Here is a 15,925-nt window from a genome sequence, read left to right on the forward strand (position 1 = left end):
TCTTCTTTCACCTCACCCTACTTTCCACACAGTTTCTACTTCACTGCTCTTGGTTCCCGAGGCTGTGAAACTTAATACTGCTCTCTCAGGTGCCATACTCTTCCCTCTCTTACCTGGTTGATTTATTATATGTCCCCTTTACTACTGAATGGCTAAGGGATGAGCAGGCCACAGGGTCCAAACTGGGGGAGGGGGGTGAGGAGTATCAGGATATATGGGAAGCACTGGAGAGGCAGCTCAGTTTGCTTGCTGAGCAAGCATGTGGACCTGAGTTCAATCCCCAGCACCCACATCAAAAAGCTAGACACGGGGCTGTCAAGATTGCTCCGTGAATAAAGGCACTGGCTGCCAGTCCTGACAACCTGAGTTTGATATTCAGGCGCTACATAGTGAAAGGAAACAACTGACTCCAAAAATTGTCCTCTGGGCCTCCTTGTGCTTACCACAGGCTGTGTTCTTACACTGGCTGTATAGAAAGAGGAGGTATAATAAAGCCACCCCATGTACACCTCAGCCCAGGCCACTGTGCCTGGTCTGTATTGTGAATGGGGAGACATGGAAAAAAAAAATTGTCCTCTGACCTCCGCATGTGCACAGGGGCATGTGTAAACACTGGGGTGGGGGTGGGGAAAATGTAATATTGTAATTTTCTTTTGTGACAGGCATGGTAATGTAACATGTGTTTGAAGACCCAGCGTTAAGGAGCGGGAGACAGGCGGGTCTCTGTGTGCCTGTGTGTCAATGGTCAGGAGAGAGAGAGAGAGAGAGAGAGAGAGAGAGAGAGAGAGAGAGAGAGAGAGAAGGGGAAGAGGTGGGGGGGGGGATGAACAGGGTATGGTAGCACAAGTGCTTAATCCAGAGGTAGACAGCTGGATCTCCATGATTTTAAACCCACTTTGATCAACACAGCAAGTTACAGGCCAGCCAAGTCTACATAGTGAGACCCTGTTTCAAAAACATATCTAGATGCTGGTGATGTTTGCATGGAATAATGACAGCCCCATGCCTGCAGGTTGTTAAGCGATGACATGAATGCGCTACTCCAAGCCCACACTGCTGCTTCCACTGCCTAGGAGACATCTGGACTCCATCTGCACATCCCCCCTGAATCCCAAAAGGCATAACCTCTATCTTTATCTCCAAGATACTGTCTAGATGGACCTGTGCAGTGGGAAGCCTGTCCAATATAAGCCTCCATCTTTCCCCCATGTCTTGTCAGGGCTTAATAACACATTTCTTTTTAAATACCGAATGGTATCTGCCTGGATAGACCACAACTATTATCATTCATGCACAGAAAGATATCTTGGCTGTTTCCAATTTGGGACAATTATAAATAAACCTGATAAAATGCTCATGTGCAGATTTTTAATGCATATGCTATCTATCTATCTATATCAATCTGAAGGGGTAGCTCGGCAGCAGAGTACTCATCCAGCATAAATTCAGTTCTAAGCACTGCATAAACACAGGTGCTCCTGTAGACACTCAAGGATGCTCACTAGCAAAATTACCATCAACTGTAGTATAGGCATCTATACTCAAATGTCTGCGGTGGAGTCTCTCTCAGTCCCTGCTGAACCAGGAATTAACAGATACGAGGCAGGGATCACAGACAGGGCAGCAGCCCGCAGCAGCCTCTTCAGAATGATCTAATGATTGTCTTCAGCGGCAAAGCAGCGCATGGGACCCCAGCATTGGATTATTAAACACTCTCAGTCACACCAACTGTGAATAACTATGTCCCAACGTTGTTTTGTTTCTGGTTTCACAATATACTGTGCTCATTTCCCCACAATGGATATGTTTTTCTAAGCTTCAGGAAGATATTTGAGGTGATTTAGTTTTGAGCCCGCCTTTGAGCGCTGAAGAATAACCTCTGTAGCCTCTGAGAATTGAACAACCTACTTGAATATAATGAATTCTCTCCCTTATGAGGACAGACGCCTCTGCATTTTGTACATCGCTGAATCTGCAGGTCTTCCTAGTGTACCGGGGCCATGGGAAGTAGGAAGCAAAACTTCTTTGGGATCAAGAGAAGAAATGGCATATACCAGGGCTACAGGGAAACAAGGAGGAAACCCACCTTAAGTGATAACCGCTGAGAACAGGAGGTAGAAACTGGCCAAGCAGTTTTAGGACAGGGACCTCAAAAATGAGTACTTCTGTTCCTTGTCCCTGACCAAAAGCTGAAAATTCTACTCTGTGAAAAGTGTTTGGGGGTGCTGAACCCTGGTCTGTTTTCGATGACAAGAGTGTTTGGGGGTGCTGAACCCTGGTCTGCTTTCGATGACAAGAGTGTTTGGGGTGCTGAATCCTGGTCTGCTTTCGATGACAAGAGTGTTTGGGGGTGCTGAACCCTGGTCTGCTTTCTATGACAAGAGTGTTTGGGGGTGCTGAACCCTGGTCTGCTTTCTATGACAAGAGTGTTTGGGGGTGCTGAACCCTAGTCTGCTTTCTATGACAAGAGTGTTTGGGGGTGCTGAACCTTGGTCTGTTTTCGATGACAAGAGTGTTTGGGGGTGCTGAACCCTGGTCTGGCTTCTTGTTATCTGCTCACAGCTGGAGCACAGCTACATGAAGGGTTAAGTGAGGGTGTGACCCAAACCGTGCATCGTGTGGGTAGGCCAGCTGGACAGATGAGCTCACCTCTCCACGCCTACAAAAAGCTCCTGTAAGTAGCAGCTAATGGCGACCCATCGTTTGGACCCAGTCCTGTTATACTGGAGCCCTGCTGCTCCCTGTCTCTCACGTTCTCACCTGTAAACCTATGATAAACTCCTGTCTAAACTCACTTTCCTTGTCTGTGAAGTGCATTCCAGTTCAGGAGACGGAAATCTGGAAGCCACTGTCCTTGCTGCGGTGACTTTGGTGGCTGTTAACTGTCCAGGACTCAAGCATCCTGAGTTATGTTTACCTAAGGTGAGAAAAAGCCACTGTCATTCTTCCCTCAAATTATTACTACCTCAGGAGATGTAAACGTTTGTAAAAAGCTAGCATTTTCAATAAAACCAATTCCCTGGCAATCTGCCCTACAACTTTTTATTTCATCTGCTCGCACACACAAGGCTAACAATTGTAGGTTTCCCAGACAGATTTTACATAGATCCTACCGGGAAAAGAGATCAGGGGCTATATATTTCTTATCTCTTAAATGATATAGCTAGCCAAGATTTAAAACTTCCCTTGTGATAAATCCGTATCTTAACTGACTAGTTATCTCTCTTAAAAGCTAAGAAATACATATTAATTAATACGAGTACTCTCCAGACTGGAAAAATGGCTCAGTGATTGAGAACTTGTTCTTGCAGAGGACTTGAGTTCAATTTCCGCTTATAACAATCTGTAATTTCAGAAAGGAGATCTGATGCCCTCTGCCCGCCCCTGTGGGCATTGCGTGCATGTGGTACACAAACATGTATAGGCAAAGCACTCATACACATAAAAAATTTTTTAAATTAAAAAAAAAACTCTACTGCCTTAGTTTATGTGCTTACCCGTTAAAATTCCACATATACTGCAAGGCATAAAACTAAAACAATTCATTTTTTTCCAATTACTTCTTTGGTATGTTATTTTTTTATATGTTGGTTTTTAAAATCACCTTTTGAGCCAGTCACCTATTTCAATTCATTTACTACATTTTCAAAATACTTTGGTCTGTGTGAGTACAAAAATATTTCTCATTAAATATCATCAAATAATATTTTACAACATAAAATATGTATTTTAATTACTTTATTTTTAATTTATGGTGTGTGTGTGTGTGTGTGTGTGTGTGTGTGTGTGAGAAAGGGGGTACCACAGAGTGCTTGTAAAGGACAAAAGAAAATGTCATGAGGGTCAGTTCTCCTCCCCTCATGTGGGCTCTGGGGAGCACAGTCAGGTTGCCAGGCTTATGTAGCTGACCCACCTCACCAACCACAATAAAATCTGTATTTTTTTTTAATTTAAGAGAACGGAGTTCTGCTATTATTATTTACGTGCCAGATTAACATAGTACAGGCAGCGGTGAAAAGCTCTCATTTGTGCTGCAAAGGTTTTCTAATAAATTTAATGCAAGTTCCTCGGGTCTCTAGCCTGCCTCCACCCTTCCTTTCTTTTTCTTCCATTCTGTTTGGTTTTACAGAAAGAGCAAGAAGGAAAGTGCACCTGCCGGGAGGGTGCTCGGCCTCTACATTTGATATTCAAGAGCTTCTAGAAACCCAGAGCCATCCCCTGCTGGCTTCGGCATTTGAGATACTCTGTAGAGAACGCAGCCTTCTGTGGGGGAAACTGCAGACCGCAGGGGGTCAGTGTTTTGCCTCAGACAGGACCCTTTAACGGACTTGCTTGTCAGGACTTACTTGGAGACTTGACTGCTGCCTCCCGACTGCTGCCCCAAAGCTGCCAGGTTGTTAAGGAGAAATCTCTGAGAGCTGGCCACCTGCTGAGCTCAAGCAGACACCTACAAAAGTCAATGTTTTCAGTTTTCCCTTCGCCCCCAGTGTGTTTAAAGGGCTTTCTAGTGTACATCCTTTGATTGTGAGCGAGCGTTGGAAAGAAAAATGGCTTTTATCTTTTGTTTGGGGAAAAGAAGCGGTTGCTCTAGTCTTCACCAGATCCTTTCTCTAGAAATTATTTTATTTAGAAATATTTTAAGTGTAATGACAAAAAATCCTAAGACTAGAAGCGGGGCGTGCTGATGTTAATGGTCTTTATTCCTGGGAGGCGGTGGGGGGGGTAATTTTATTGGATATATGTCAATACTGACTGTTGATTATTTTTAGGTCTGTGACTTTTGTTTACATTGCATTTGTGTAACTCTGTGAAGCTGTGTTACTGTGCCTGTCTAAAACACCTACTAGTCCTAATAAAGAGATGAAAGGCCAATAGGAAGGCAGGAGTAAGGATAGGCAGGGCTGGCAGGCAAGGAGTATAAATAAAAGAATTCTGAGAGGGAGAGGAAAGAAGAACAAGCAAGGGACAAGGGGAGGAGGAAACTAGGGGCCAGTCACCAACCAGCCATAGAACAAGAAGGAAAATAAGACACACAGAAGCAAGAAAGATAAAAGCCAAGAGGCAAAAGATAGTGGGGATATTTTAAGTTAAGGAAAGCTGGCTAGAAACACGTCAAGCTATAGTCAGGCATTTATAACTAAGAATAAGCCTTCATGTGGGATTTATTTGGGAGCTGGGTGGTGGGCCTCCCAAAAAGCCAAAAAGAGTAAAAATAAAAAATCACACAATAACTTCTAGTGGCATTTCAACTGTATTTTAATAAATAAAGACTGCCTGAAGATCTTTGGGGGGGGGCACAAATTTTCAAAAAAGTCATTTGTCTGAGGCTTTCTAGCCACCAGCCCAGGCCAGAGCTGGGATTGGAATTCCAGCTCTAGGGATTGGACCCAAACTTAGCCACCATGGTTCTGGAGAAAAACTAATGCTCCCAGCTCCCATTCACCCCAGCTTAGCTTCCTTGTAAAGATGGAAAAACACACAAAGAATCTGGATACTGTATAAAATTGTGTTGTTTGACTGCTGAGAAAGGAGAAACAGCTGCTAAAAGACTTTTGATTATAAATGTTGCTGGATTAATCCAATTTATGTATTTTGAAAATGCCTTGACTTCAAAATATATGTTACTTTGGAAAAGAGATTTTGATTTTGTTTCCTAAGGAAGTAGGGGCTGTGGATTCATTTTAGGTTAAGAAAAATAAAGTTTGATCAAAATGCCTTGACTTCAAAATTTATGTCAAAAGATACGTTACTTTGGAAAAGAGGTTTTGCTTTTATTTCCTCAGGAAATGACAGTCTGTGGATTCATTCTTGGTTAAAGAAAAATAAGGTTTGGTCAAGAAAGACCCTCTGAAAAGTCTCCAGTGGGAACAGATAGCCCACATGATCAGTGTTTCAGAAGACGTTTGTTGCAGTTTCCTCTGTGCTCTACATCCAGAACAGCTTCAAGACTGCTGGCTGCAGTGATCCAGCCTCACAGAATACTCCAGTCAGCACTTGATTATAATCCTAAATTTTCTTTGGGTCCCCATAAGATTATGGGTGATCCCAGTCAGCAGGAGGTAGCCTAGAAAGCTATGCCCACATTCCCCCTCCCCCCAAAAATGTATTATGGATTGTCTTTGTTTAATATGTTGGCTACAAGTTGTTATGGATAATGGTCAGAAAACAAGCTAAACAAAGGAAATTAGAATCAAGGGTCTTGGTTTGGGAAGAAGAAAAAAAAGGAAGGCCAGGCATCGTGGTTCATGCCTTTAACCCCAGCACTTGCAAGGCAGAAGCAGGCGGCTCTCTAGTTTAAGGTCAGCCTGGTCTACAGATTGAGTTCTAGGACGGACTCCATAGCTACTGAGGAACCCTGTTTCAATAAATGAAAGAGAGAGGGGGGGGGGAAGAAAGAATGAGAAAAAAGAAAGGAAAAGAAAAAAGGAGATATAGCTATGATATGATAAAAGGTAGATTATTGAATCTATTATTTAAAAGCAACTATTACTTTTAAATATTTTACATTGGTTTTACTTTTGTATATTGTATACAAATTTTGTATACTGATATAAATTTGAGATTTTGTTAAAATATACTGTACATACATATCTAATATTGTTCAAGGTATTGTACCTATACAGCTCATTTAACAATGTAATACAAATTTCTAGTCCTTGAAAATTATTGTTATCAACTGTTTAGGATAATAAAGAAACATAGGTTATTAGTTAATCACCTAGTATAATTGAACTTGTAGTCATATCAGGTATGTTTTCAAGGTCAAACAACGATATAATTTAAATAGATAGGTCATCTCCAAACACTTCAGAGATCTACAGAATATGGCATTTAAGATGTTTTAATAACCTAGGTTCTTCTTTTTTATGACAATGAGACATGTCTGCTCCTGGCAGCACCAATCTACTTCAGAGAAGATAATGGACATCGAAGAAACTCCACATGGAGTTTATTTTCTTTATAGGAAAAGTAAGCCACTGGGCAAGAAAATGCCCCTGCCTTGACTGCTAACAGTATGCTGTCCTAATGAGACAAGCAGGACACAAAATATCCTGTGTTGTAATAAGAGCGGCGGGGCTGTGTTCCCAGCACCCCGGCCGCCTGGCTAGCTTATGCCCGAAATAACAACACACAAACTGTATTCATTTAAACACTGGTTGGCCCATTTCTATCTAGCCTCTTCTCGGCTAACTCTCGCACCTGGACAAGCCCATTTCCAATCATGTATGTAGCACCCCAAGGTGCGCTTACCGGGAAGATTCTAGCCTACGTCAATCCTGGGTCTGAGCTTCATCGCGTGTGCCTGGGAGAGGGGAGCATGGTGTCTCTGAGCTCACTTCCTCTTCCTCCAAGCATTCTGTTCTGTTTACTCCTCCCACCTATGTTTTAACCTATGAGGGCCAAGCAGTTTCTTTATTGCTTAACCAGTGAAATCAACAGATTGATATATGACACTCCCCCATCAATCCTGCTTCACAGAAAAGTCTGTCATAGGTTGTTTCCTAATTTTCTGAGAAATGGCCATACTGCTATCCAAAGCAGCTGTACCAGCTTACACTCCCACCAGCAATGCAGAAGTATTCACTTTACCCCACATTCTCTCCAGCATAAGTTGTCATCAGTGTTTTTGATCTTGGCCATTCTTACAGGTAAAAGTGGGATCTCAGAGTTGAGTTGTTTTGATGCATTTCTCTAATGGCTAAGGATGTTGAGCATTTCCTCTCCTTAAGTGTCTTTTAGCCATTTTAGATTCATCTGTTGAGAGTTCTCTGTTTAGGTCTCAAACGTAACATTGTATACCAGTGTTTCTTTAGAGAAAAAGAACATCTGTATTAAACTAATCCCACTTGTGATGGTGGGAATGAGAACCATCCTCTCACAGGCTCTGGCATTTGAACACATGGTCTCCAGTTGGTGGTGCTGTTTGGGGAGATCATGGAACCTTGAGGAGGTTCAGCCATCACTAGAGGTGGCTATGAACAGATATAGCCTCAATTTAGTTCCTGTTCATTTTCTCTGCTTCCTATATGTAGAAGAAAATGTGATCAGCTACCTTCCAGCTCCTGCCACCAGGCCATAATCGTGATGGACTTTATCCCTCTGGAATCATAAATCAAAATAAACCCTTCCTTCTCTAAGCTGCTTTTGTTCATGGTGTTGTATCCCAGCAACAACAAAGTAACAATTTTAATGGAAATAATTTTTAGGTTGCACAGTAATGCTTTTCTATCAGTAGGTTACTGCTACAATCTAAATGTTGGTGTCTTCTCAAACTCGAAGAGTTAAAAAATCCACTGCTCACTATGCATGGCAGTACACACCAATAAGGACTCCTAGACCTCCAAGACATGGCATTGGGTAGTGAGGTCACTGGGAGGTGATTTGGCCCCGAGAGCAGAGGCCTCATAAACAGCAGTGGTGCTTTTAAAGAGATAGGATTTTTAAAGTTATCTGTATGTGTCCTTGTATAGGAAGGTGCATGTGTGAGCATGGTGCTGATGGGGTCCAGAAGAGGGCAACGGATCTCCTGGAGTTAGAGTTACAGACAGTGCTGAGCTTCCCGCCCGGAGTGCTGGGAAATGGATTCCCTCAAAGAACAGTGTGCAATCTGAGCCAGCTTTCCAGGCCCCAGTTACTGTTCCTTTATATTGCCTATGGAAGTAAAAGACAAATGAGAAGTGCCATCTGAGAAGAGCAGAGCTGAGTGTGTCCCTGTCGCTATGTGTCCTTGAATTTCCAGCCTGCAGGACCTGAGAAATCAACCTCTACTGTTGGTAAGCTACACAGTTACCACAGTCACGATCTTTTGTTACAGAAATCTTGGCCAGACTAAGGCTAAAGGAATACATTAACTGATCCAGTTGCTTCTTGCTCATATAGCCTTGGACCCTATGATAATTAATTCTGTCAACTTGCTACAGTTTGAACCACTGTGGAAATGAAAATGTGGTCATTTCTGTGAAGGATTACCTATACTGTGTAAACTGAGATGGGAAGATCCACCCAAAATGTGGGCAGCATCAGTCCATGTGTTAGGATGGTGGACTGAATGAAAGGAGTGTAGTGGCATTTTTTTTTTCGAGACAGGGTTTCTCTGTAGCTTTGGAGCCTGTCCTGGAACTCCCTTTGTAGACCAGGCTGGCCTCGAACTCACAGAGATCCGCCTGCCTCTGCCTCCATTTCAATTGTATTTTAATAAATACAGACAGCCTGAAGATCTGAGAGTAAAACAGTCCCACAGGTCAGTCTTTCAGACTAGGTTATGGTAACACACACCTTTAATCCCAGCAGCCACACTTGTTGCCATAGAAATCGGGTGGTGCATGCCTTTGATCCCAGCCCTAGAAAGGAATATAAAATAGGGGGGGGGGGGCAGCTCTCAGAGACAATCTCATTCTGAGATTCCTGGAGGCAGGATCACCATTTCAGACTGAGATCGAGGTAAGAGCCAGTAGCTGGCTTTTCGGGTCTTCAGGTTGAACCCCGATTTCTGACCTGAGTTTTTTTTTTTTAATTAAGGTACTTCAAAGGAGAAACAGAGCCGAAGACCAGCGCTCATTTTTCTCTCCTTCCTGCCTAGATGCAATGTCACCAACTCCCTCACAATCTTGCCCCGTGACTTCCATGCCCAGATGGACTGTACCCTTCAACTGTGAGCCAAATAAACTCTTCCATCCTTAAGCTGATTTTTGTCAGGGACTTTTTTGCAGCTTTCTTTAGGGGCTACCAACATGGACAGAAATACGAGAGATATCCAAGTAGTTTCCGCCTCCCACTTCTCTTCCTTTTTGAAAGAATTTCAGGTTTATAGACAAAAACACATAGAAAAAAAAATCCCATCATCCATTCACAGAAAGTCACAATGTGTACCACCTTCCTCTGCCGTCTCTCATCTAGCCTATCTATTGAATTTTAGTTGTCCATTTCCAACTTTGATTACAGGCTTTACCCATGGGGCTAACTGACTTGGCCAGCACTCTTTCCTGTTGACACAAATTCACCAAGCGTCATAGGGGGCTTGAGATGGCAAACTTTAAAATGATGCTGGGAGGGGCGCTGATGTCCCGTGTGAAGGAAGAGTGTGTCCAAGATTCAGGTGTGAGGGCCAGCCCTGATAATCTAAGTCTGGGCAGGTCACCCAAAGGATGTTCTTTACTTCTTCCAACCATTATCTCCTGGGACTCTGGCCATCGATGAATTTCAATGGAGTCTCGATTGTTTACCCTGAGATGATGCCTGGCTGAAGAAGGAACCACAAGCTGAGATCACCGGACCCCCACCCAAGAACAGACCTTTCAAAGGAAATTCCTGGTATTCCAAGCACTGTAGATAGAAACACCTGCCAGTGCACAGTCACCAGGAAATCATAGACGAAAGTCAATCTGGAGTCTTAAAACCTCAGAAATCCCTCACCCCCACCTTTACTACTATAAAACCCTATTGTAATTGTGCTCAGGGCTCTCCGGGTTATTCCAATATGTTGGACTTGCGGAGAGACCGAGTTTGCAAACTTGATTAAAATAAAGGCTCTTTGCTTTTACATACAGGAGTCTTGATTTCCTTGTTGGCTTGTGGGGATTGCATATTTGGGCGTAACGCAGGGAGGTCCATGTTTTGGAAAGAGCTTGAATACCAGGTCCAACGGAACTGATCAAACCAAAGCAGAGTCAAGGTGTAGAGACACCAAAAGGTCCCAAAAGTCAAAGCAGACTCCAGTCCACTGAAGCCAGCCAAACAGAGAACTCTAAAAGAACAGCTGAGCCACGGTCCTGCTTCTGTATCTCTTCTTAGCCAAGTCCTGCTCTTACTGCCTGGATAAAGTGAGGATGTGACCACTCCAGGGTATGGTTGAGGGGAAGGTTTTTATTGTAGACATGAGGGAGAGTACAGCCAGCGACATCTGGAAGAGTCCAGAGCAGAGGAAGCAGTAGATTGAACATGGCCAGCAGAATGGACTAGGCCATGAGAGGAAAGGGGAGAGGGGAAGACAAGAGAGGTCCAAGAAAGAGGCAAGAGGGGGCCAAGAAGACCAAGAGAACTCCTGGCCCAAATGACAGGGTTATATAGAGAAGAGAAGCGGAGGGAACAAAAGCCCAGGAGCTGGATGGAGACTAGGGTAGGGGTGGAATGAGAAGAGATGGGAGGAACCAAGGTACTGAGCCAGCCAGGAGGGCAGCAGACACTTTGGTATGGTAATAGGTACCACAGGTAGCCTTTTACCTGAGTTTCTTTTGCAGCTGACACAGCCTAGTGAAAACTCCCAGGCTGTTACAGTGAAAGTGCCTCAATTCCCAATAATAGCTAGTTACTTGTTTTTTTGGTTTTGTTTTGTTTTGTTTTTAAGATAGGGTCTCTTTTGTGTAATCAAAAATGGCTTCCAATTTCCAGCCCTCGTTTTTCAGGTGGGTACCACCACACTCAACAATTTTAACTTTGTTTGTTTGTTTGTTTGTTTTGAGACAAGGTTTCTCTGTAGCTTTGGTGCCTATCCCTTAACTAGCTCTTGTAGACCAGGCTGGCCTCGAACTCACAGAGATCCACCTGCCTCTGCCTCCCTGAGTACTGGGATTAAAGGCGCGCCACCACCGACCAGAAACAATTTTATCTTTTGACAGAAGGAAGCAATGGTTCTCAACCTGTGAGTCATGACTCCATTGCAGGTTGAATGACCCTTTCACAGGGGTCACCTATGACCATCAGAAAACACAGATCTTTACAATTCATAACAGTAGCAAAATTAGAGCTATGAAGTAGCAATGAAAATAATTTTATGGTGTTGGGAGGTCACCACGACATGAGGCAGTTATTAAACAGAAACAGCATTAGGAAGGTTGAGGCCAGGCCGGAAGGTGATGGTACACGCCTTTAATCCCAGCCCTCCGGAGGCCGAGGCAGGGCGGTCTCTGGGAATCCAAGGACAGCCAGGGCGAGAAACACTGTCTCGAAAAACCAATAAAATGAAATAGGAAGGTTGAGAACCTTCAGAAGGCTAGCAAAATTTGGCAGAGAGCATCCCCATATCCCAAACAGGAAAGGGACACAGCCTAATAAGTCATCATTCTCTCAGCCAGTTATGGATCAACAAAAATCATTGTAAAGTCCAATCTACTCCCAAAGCATACTCCTAAATTCTAGGTTATGAATCCCTCTAATCTTTAGTGCTGTGTTTTTATTAATCTTGTGAAAAGATTATGATCTTTATGATCAAACAAAGGGGAACTGAATTATAGGTGAAGGAATATTATATACATTTGGCTCGTCTTTTAATAAATTAAGGTGCAGGACTGGGTGAGGTGGCACTCGCAGTATAACTGCTGAGAGTTGTGGGCTAGAAAATAAGACGCTCTCTCTCAAAACAACAACAACAACAAAAAACCCCAGGGGCTATACAGATGGCTCAGTGGAAAGACATTAGCTCTGGTAGAGACACGGTTTTGGTCGCTGGCACCCACGTGGTAGCTCAGAACCACGTGTAATTCCTGCTCCAGGGGATCTGACGCCCTCCTCAGACTTCCCCCGGCACCAGGCACGCACGAGGTGCACATACGTCCGCGCACGCAAAGTTCTCATACCTGCAACGTAAGTGTCAAGAAGAAAGAAAAGAGAAAAAAAAAAAAACTCCGTCTAACCAAACAAGGCGCCTCAAGCGCCGCGCAGGACGAGCTGGACCTGGCCGGCCGGCCCCCTCCCTTCCCGGCAGCCCTTGCGCGGGGAGGCGGGCCCGTCTGGGAAGCGCCTGGCTCGGCGGCCCCTTGGCGGGAAGTTTAAGAGCCGGGCACACACACAGGGGCTCCGTTCCGCTCCGGAGTGGGTCTGGGGGGCTGAGAGCGCAGGGTTGCCCTACCGGGTAACCGGACGATCCGTGGAGGAGGACGCGGGCCCAGCCCGGGGAAGCGACGCGGCGCTGACCAGCGAGCGCCCCGAAGCGGCGGGCCCCAGTCGCCGGGCCCCTGGGATCAGGGCTTTGCGGGCCGTGTGCCGCGGAGCCTGGAGCCCAAGGAGAGGGAAGGGAGGAGGCCGGAGCCTCTACCACAAACGCGGGGTGCGGAGCCGCCGAGCCTCCAGGGGGCTCGGCCTGCGCATGCGCACCTCTCTGCCTTCCTGCCCGGGCGCGCTCTGCCCCACTCTCCTGGTCGGGTCATGGAGGCCTCGGGAGGTGCTGGGGGCTCCGGGGGCTCCTTCCTAAAAGGTGAGGAGACACGCGCATTTGGGGGGGGGAGGTTTGCTTGACCAAGTTTTCTTCGGAAACACTTGCTGGGCCACCGGGGTCCGCTCAGACTGGGGTGTCCTCACATCCTGGTATCCTCACACCACGTAGTGTCCTCCTCACCCAGGGTCGCGACCACCTGTGTGGACACCCCCTCCGGTATTCACCATATGCCCCTCACCCCCCTCGAAGTCCCTGCCATGGTACCTGTGTGTCCCCCCTAGTGCCTTGACTGCTGGCAGGAAGATCGGGCCCCATCTTAGCTCTCTGAGAGCCTGGGCCCTTGCGGGGTCAGGGAAAGTATTGATTTGGTAATAATGGGAGTGGCTTCTCGGTGGGTCCTACTCAGCTGACACCTGTGGAACGTACCTGTTTTTCTCGTGCCAACAACTCCGTTCATTTTACTGGTAGGGAGATCAAGGCTTAGTTAGGGTCCTCATGGTTGAGCCCCCAGTGCATCTGTTCCCAGGCATCACTCCACAAGCTGAGGGCTGGGGCGTGCTGATGGTTGTAGAGTTTGGCTTTGAGGAAAGGGATTGGTGTGATGGGACTTGGAGTAGGAGAGCCGACAGAACAGGCCCGCTGTTTGCACAATTCTGTAACCAGGGGTAACTGTTTTTCTAATACTAGTACAGTGTTTGGTAACAGAACCAGGTCGTCCTTTTTCTTTGCTCACAGCTACTTAATGGTGGGACTCCTCGGTGTGGGAAATCGTGTTTGGAGAGAGTCTCTAACCCATGCTAGCCTAGTACTTCTTAGGTAGCCGAGAAGGACCTTGAATTTCTGATCCTCCTTCCTGGTGCTGGGATATAGGTGTGGGCTTCCACGCCTTGTTTTTGTTGGAGTGGGCTTAAAACCCAGGACCTAGTGTATGCTAGATAAACAGTCTACCAGCTGTGCTACATCTGCAGCCCTTCTTCAAATGTTAGATGTGAAAAAAAAATGAAAAATAGCTTTTCTTTTCTTTCTTTTTTTCTTTTTAGGACAAGGCCTCCTGTAGTCCAAGCTGGTCTCCAGCTTGCTGTATAGCTGAGGCTGGCCTAGAACTTCTGATCCTCTTGCTTACTCTCTAAATGCTAAGATTACAGACTTGTGCTGATATGCCCAGCTCCATAAGCAAAGTTTTATTAGAACAAAGCTATATTGGCTTTTTGACCTCCTGCCTATGCTATGGCCATGAGATTGTGTTGTTGAAAGATAGTCTGGTCCAGAAAGCCTGGAGCATTTAGTTTCTTTACAGAAAGCATAATCCAGGGTAATTAAACCCTGACTAGGAAGACTTTAAGTACCACCAAAATAGCAGTGATAATAGTTGGAATAGACATCTAATAGAAATTTTCATTTTCTAACATAAATAGAGCAAGAGAAAAACCTATCAAGCAGGGCAGAGGGGGAGGTATGGCAATTCTCAGTGTGTATTTCCTGCTAATGTCTGGCTTATTTTCAGATATCGTGGCCTATGTTGAAGTATGGTCTTCCAACGGGACAGAGAATTACTCAAAGACATTTACAAAACAGCTTGAGAATATGGGGGCAAAGGTAAGAAATTAATATCAGGATGATTGATAGCCCGCTGGCTGGCATTTCCTTGTTAGGGGAGCTATTCCTTAGGACATGAGGACATGGCAGTCAGTAGGTGAGCGGTGAGAGCCAAAACAACAACAGCAGACAGGAGTTGGGCAGTAGTTGCTTACAGAGCAGATGGGCTTAGAGGTGTGGTACGAGGAGGATCTGGGAAGAAGCACGGACCTGTCATTGGTCAGTAAGGACTGGTTTTTGGAGTCAAAAGAATAAAGATGCAGGAGAATAAGCAGGTTCCTAAGGGAAGACCGTGTCCTTAGGTGTGCTGGAAACATCTCCTAGGCATTTGACTAGCCATTTCTGGAGCTTGAGGCAGTCACATGGCAGGCGGTCAAGATCTCCGGGGTCAGGAGAGAATATTGGCCTTACTCAGATTTTAGTTAGCGTGACTAGTGCTCAAGGAGGTGGCTTTTTGAATATTTAAGGACCAGCGATGGCCTGACCACCAACCCAGGAACAAGAGAGAGAGAGAAAAAAAAATATGTCAAAAGAATGTGGAAGCAAGTATGGAAGAATTTAAAAGAGAGGGATTCGGCCAGGCAGTGAAGATGCACTCCTTTAATCCCAGCACTCAGTCTGGTCTCTGGCCAGCCTGGTCTACACAGGAAGGTCCAGACAGCCAGAGCTACACAGAGAAACCTTGTTTAAAAACAACAACAGAAAGGTGGGGATTCAGAACAACAGGGCGTCAAGAAAAGGTGAGATACACTTGAGGTTTGAAAATTGCGAGGTGATTGTCTTAGTTCACTTCCCCTGTCCAGTGAGTAGGGATCCTGGCTTAGGAGGAAACGGAGACAGTGAACAGAGACTGCGCTGAACAAGTGTGCTTACTTATTTATTGGTCCTCAGGCTGGGTGAAGTGGATAAAGTGGGTGGCAGGATAACTCAAGGCAGAGTAAGCATTGGTATTAGAGCAGTACCTGCCTTGCTTAGCCACCCTAATCCATGTGAAGTAAGGTCAAAGGCTTAGAGTAGAGAAGTCTGCACAGATGGAGTTAAAGCCAATATAACCATTGTTAAAAAAAGAAAGAAAATCTGTACATTGAAAATGTATGTAATCACACAGCGTCATAGCTTAGCAGTGTGTGTGGCGCACTGGCTCTTGGGACTGACTGAAAATTGTTATTGTTTGCATCA

At 45.2% G+C, this 15,925-nt stretch overlaps 1 protein-coding gene, 1 long non-coding RNA gene and 1 other non-coding gene across 7 annotated transcripts in view; all 3 read left to right on the plus strand.

Moving 5' to 3' along the window:
- Positions 1–426: 426 nt before the first annotated feature.
- LOC142858035 (small nucleolar RNA SNORA51) lies at positions 427–559 on the plus strand. Its single transcript, XR_012911929.1, has one exon. It is a non-coding gene; the product is annotated as a small nucleolar RNA SNORA51 (small nucleolar RNA).
- A 2,263-nt stretch (positions 560–2,822) lies between these two features.
- Positions 2,823–9,742, plus strand: LOC142856862 (uncharacterized). The gene is made up of 3 exons (XR_012911734.1): positions 2,823–2,922; positions 8,472–8,774; positions 9,520–9,742. It is a non-coding gene; the product is annotated as an uncharacterized LOC142856862 (long non-coding RNA).
- Positions 9,743–12,852: 3,110 nt separating this feature from the next.
- Mcph1 (microcephalin 1) overlaps positions 12,853–15,925 on the plus strand; it is a 199,832-nt gene continuing 196,759 nt past the window's right edge. For 3 of the 5 annotated variants that reach the window (XM_075986284.1, XM_075986287.1, XM_075986288.1), the window contains exons 1-2: positions 13,026–13,189; positions 14,655–14,746. In XM_075986284.1, coding sequence (XP_075842399.1) covers positions 13,141–13,189; positions 14,655–14,746 — 141 coding nt within the window. In that variant the 5' untranslated portion in view covers positions 13,026–13,140. Of the gene's footprint in view, positions 13,190–14,654; positions 14,747–15,925 lie in introns of all 5 variants that reach the window. The other 2 variants (XM_075986286.1, XM_075986285.1) reach the window with 2 other exon arrangements.

The sequence above is a fragment of the Microtus pennsylvanicus genome, chromosome 9, assembly GCF_037038515.1.
Source record: "Microtus pennsylvanicus isolate mMicPen1 chromosome 9, mMicPen1.hap1, whole genome shotgun sequence".
Classification (NCBI taxonomy): Eukaryota; Metazoa; Chordata; class Mammalia; order Rodentia; family Cricetidae; genus Microtus; species Microtus pennsylvanicus.